General features: G+C 42.8%; 1 protein-coding gene across 3 annotated transcripts; it reads left to right on the top strand.

The window, feature by feature from the left end:
• Nucleotides 1-1,542: 1,542 nt before the first annotated feature.
• On the top strand, nucleotides 1,543-3,835 carry LOC147606154 (uncharacterized protein At4g28440-like). Of its 3 annotated transcripts, XM_086792652.1 has the most exons (5): nucleotides 1,650-1,672; nucleotides 1,900-1,971; nucleotides 2,074-2,113; nucleotides 2,599-2,836; nucleotides 3,072-3,835. In XM_086792652.1, exons 4-5 carry the CDS (start codon nucleotides 2,608-2,610, stop codon nucleotides 3,260-3,262), a joined length of 420 nt encoding a protein of 139 aa, XP_086648778.1. In that variant the 5' UTR covers nucleotides 1,650-1,672; nucleotides 1,900-1,971; nucleotides 2,074-2,113; nucleotides 2,599-2,607; the 3' UTR covers nucleotides 3,263-3,835. The 3 variants fall into 3 exon arrangements, with proteins under 3 accessions (XP_086648777.1, XP_086648779.1, XP_086648778.1); XM_086792651.1 differs by lacking the exons at nucleotides 1,900-1,971; nucleotides 2,074-2,113 and having other exon boundaries at nucleotides 1,543-1,672; XM_086792653.1 differs by lacking the exons at nucleotides 1,900-1,971; nucleotides 2,074-2,113 and having other exon boundaries at nucleotides 1,638-1,672; nucleotides 2,592-2,836.
• The last annotated feature ends 395 nt before the right edge of the window (nucleotides 3,836-4,230 follow it).

The following is a 4,230-nucleotide window of genomic DNA, read 5'->3' as shown; positions in this document are numbered from 1 at the left end:
TCTATATGCATGTCAAAGAACACTAGGAAATCTGCCAGCAGGTATCTTTCATAAGGATTCCATTTGGTTCTCTCTCTCTGCCTAGATGACTGTGTGGATGCTCATAATTTGAAGAAAGCCCATAAATTATCTAAGAAGGGGATTCAATGCTGGGATTTCACTGCTCAGGCATGGTTCGAGTATGATCAGTTAAGGCAGATGTATAGAATCAATAGAGAGGATTTACTCTTCATATTGTCGAATATCCAAATGGGACCCAGACAAGGCCATGCTTATTCAATGCAGGAGTGCCTTTACGTTGGATGCTTTTAACGGGTCTCAGTCCAATACTATGCTGCCCATCTCTCCCCCTACCGTTTAATGGTATCCAAATGGGACCCAGACAAGGCCATGCTTATTCAATGCAGGAGTGCCTTTACGTTGGATGCTTTTAACGGGTCTCAGTCCAATACTATGTTGCCCATCTCTCCCCCTACCGTTTAATGGTATGCCGGTTCATGTTAGACTCAATACCAAATGGAACATCCTGTGGCACAGGAAACATTGGGAATTTTGATTCTCCAAAATTTGGTCTAATGTGATTCCTCCCAAAAAATCTGTTCTATTATGGCTTATTATGGCTTGTAAAGGGATATGGACTAAAAAACTGGGTGCCCTCGATGCAGACAGGCAGAAGAGACCATACCCCATCTGTTTATTACATGCAAATATAATAAAAGCCTCTTGGAATTGGTTCAACAATGTCTTTCCCCGGTCAAGGAATCTCAGTTAACATGGAAACAAATCCTGCTTCGGGACTTCTCTGGTTGTTCATAGAACCTATGGAATGCAATTAGAGCAGAATATCTGTGGTGTGTGTGGATTATGCGCAATTACTCAGTGTTCCATAATGCAGTCTCACTCAAATGCCCTGGTCTGAGGATTGCTATTTCTATGCAGAGATGAGGATGATATTAAAAGCGAACAATACTGTCTGTCGGGCCCAACAATCACGCATTGAAGTTGAAGAAGTGCTTGCCATCAACGAAGCTCGAGTTGAGTACGAAGAGAAGATAAGAAACATCAAAGTTACTGGGAGAGTCAGGAAGAAGTCGGACAACAGCTTGCAAAGGAAGATGCAGAATTAGCTCAATTCATACTTGAGCTCATTGAGGTTAAGAATTCCATCCAGGATTACCAATGAGTTAAGCTTCTCTAGAAAAGCTTTTTGTATTTGAAATGTTGGCCTTTGAATAATACAATTACTCTCATTCGGATTAGAAAAAAAACACACACACACACAAGCACACATGCATGTGTACGTGCCCAAACATACAGAAGGTGAAATAATCCATCGGCTCACACAAGCAGCCCTTGCCGTGTAGCTCACAGGCATTAAACCTGAGCCCCCATAATGAGACCCGACTGTTCTACTAACTCGACTACATGCCCTAGGCGTCCCAAACATAAACAAAGTGATCTACACCACCTCAAAAAAAGAAAAAAGGGGAAATTATAATGATCAAATCACTCGGGTTGGTGAAATGAGCAAATCATTGGGGGAAGTGGGTCGGTTGTTAGCGCTAATTCCAGATTAACTTAAGATAAGCAAATTGGTGGTTTCATATATGTGTATGTTCCGCCTTTGCAACTGCTCATTCCCGCTGTCGTCTTTGCGAAACCCTAATCGAAGGTGCGCTTTTGCTCTCTCTCTCTCTCTCTCTCTCTCTCTCTCTCTCTCTCTGCACGAAGGCGGGGGTTTCCCGCACGGAACGCACGGTTCTTGCGAACATTTCTCCATGTTTTTCCTGTCAGGTTTTTTCATGCTGCACAGCGAGATTTCTCAAATACATAATGTGCTTTTGCTTCTGTGTTTTTGCTTTTTTTCCTTTAAACACCGTCTCTGTGGTTGCATTCTAGGGCTTCATCTCAAGCCCCAGCTTGCCGAGCTAGGTTTTTCTATGGTGGATATGGCTTTTTATAGTTTTAATGGTGCGATTTCCATTTGAGGATTTTTTTTCCGTTGCGGCTTCTTAGCTCTTCTAGTGCGCTTAGGTTTTCTGTTTCGTGTGGGTTTGTTGCTGTTGCTGGCAGATGTGATCTGAGATCATGGTTTTCTATCGCCCTTTGCTGGGTAAGGTTTTTGTGTGACGATGTGATTGCTTTTTTGGGGTTTCTTTACCTTTTTACGGCTTTAATAAGGTTTTCCATTGCCTTTATGGGGTTTCTATGGTGGATAAGATGCATGTTTTTTAATGCCATTCCAGAAATTCTTCAAGGTCCTCTGTAGGGGTTTGTACAGTCTTGTTGAGTGTCTGAAAGGTTCTTTCGGGGACCGAGGTAATAATGCTTTGTATGTAATTGCATTCTAAGGCCATTTCCAAGTATTTCTAGTGTTACGGTTCACAGGTGCCCTTTCAAGTTCTTCAATGGCTTTCTTTTGCCATTGCCGTGAAAGGGTTTCTCTTGCAGTATTTTCCCCAGGTTATTACTAAGGTTCTCTCTTGCTATTGCAAGTGTTAAGTAGATAAGGTTATATCGTGACCTAGGTTGACTTGCGTCATTTCTTTTCAAGGCCAGTTTTCAATAATTTGTAAATTTAATTCTGATAGTCTGCAGGTGTTGACAATGGCTGAGCAAAACCCTCAAGCCAAGCTCAGGAAGCCAGTGTTTGTGAAGGTGGACCAATTGCAGCCCGGAACTGCTGGACACACTCTTGTTGTTAAGGTTGTAAGCTCCAAGACTGTTCTGCAACGGGCCCGGCCTGATGTCAATCATGCCCGGAGTGTTTGCATCGCTGAATGCTTAGTAGGAGATGAAACGGGGGTCATCATATTCACGGCAAGAAATGAACAGGGTGTGTTTTCATCATCTCTGCTTGGATAAATCTTTCAGTCCTTGGTTTCCTTTGCCATTGCATAGGGTTCTGAGGGTTACTCTGCTTGGTAAGACTCTTGCATATGTGTTGGATCGATGCCTTTTAAAGGGTCGGACGTAACGTCTCTCTATTTAAGTAATAACTATATAGTCATACACATTTGCGGTTGCTCACAACTGTTTTGTCAATCTCTAATTTTGTGGCTCTTTGGCAGTGGATATGATGAAGCCAGGTGTGACTGTAATTCTTCGAAATGCAAAAATTGATATGTTCAAGGGCTGTATGCGGCTGGCTGTGGACAAGTGGGGACGAGTTGAGGTCACAGAACCATCTAGTTTTGTTGTTAAGGAGGACAACAATCTCTCTTTGGTTGAATATGAACTAGTGAGCGTGGTGGATGGGTGATATCTGAGCAGCTGGGGGCCAGCAGTCATGGTAGGTTTTGATTGCTGGTTGGAGCCCTGTAGTTTGGTGCAATCCTCCCATGTTTTTTGGTGTATTATGGCTCAGAATGTCAGATGTCAGCTATTCCTCTGGAGATGGTGAATCTTGAAAGCAGTTTTTTGTTGGACCAAACATATCTTCACTACAGTGGGAGGGCTACATATGTGTACCTCACATGGACATGTTTTGCGCTACCTAGTGTGAACCTTACCTTTCGGAGTATAGTGTGGCTGGAAATGCTGAGTTATGGTGTGATTAGTTATGCTGCAAAGGGAGAAGCAGAAGGGTGCAGGTTTTTTAACTACTTGGCTTTTGGTGTATTGCAAGAGGATTTTGGGGCATAACACACTTACCTCATCAAGGCAAGTTCGAACTAGATAGTAAATCAATAGACAGGTTTCAACCACAAGGAATTACACCTACTATGCTGCTAATACCTCAGCCTTAACCTTTATATCTTAAGTTTTTGCAAGAATGAAATTCTAGTGTCGTGATGTAATTTGTAGTATATAGGTCTACGTAATTTGGGGGAAATATTTGGGTGCAAAGAATAGCAGTCTCTCCTTTTCGAATGTCCTATCATCAAATTTGGTGAGCTAAGTGAAGCTTCTGCGAACGAATTAAGTATTGCTGGGAGATGGTTATTATTGCGGTGGAATGTGGGATTCCTTGATTCTGGAGGTCTGTTTTCTGTTGTGCTCAACTTTGTGCACCTTGTCTGCTTGGTTAGTTGTAGAGTTAACGACGATCATGACAGTTCTGCTGTTTGCAAGAAACTAAACACGGGGCTGGTAGCAGTCATTTGTGTGCGTGTTAGGATTTCTTTGCAAAAGTCCGCAACCCCCCCCCCCCCCCCCAGTGTCTTCCCTTCCCTTATTTATCTTACAACAAAACTGTCGTTTGGCACTGAATTTTGGGCATAATGCCTG

This window comes from Cibotium barometz, chromosome 58 (assembly GCF_041138505.1).
Source record: "Cibotium barometz isolate CiBa-2024 chromosome 58, ASM4113850v1, whole genome shotgun sequence".
Lineage (NCBI taxonomy): Eukaryota > Viridiplantae > Streptophyta > Polypodiopsida > Cyatheales > Cibotiaceae > Cibotium > Cibotium barometz.
Note: the sequence above shows the minus strand (reverse complement) of the source record. Positions and strands in the feature narration are given on the sequence as shown.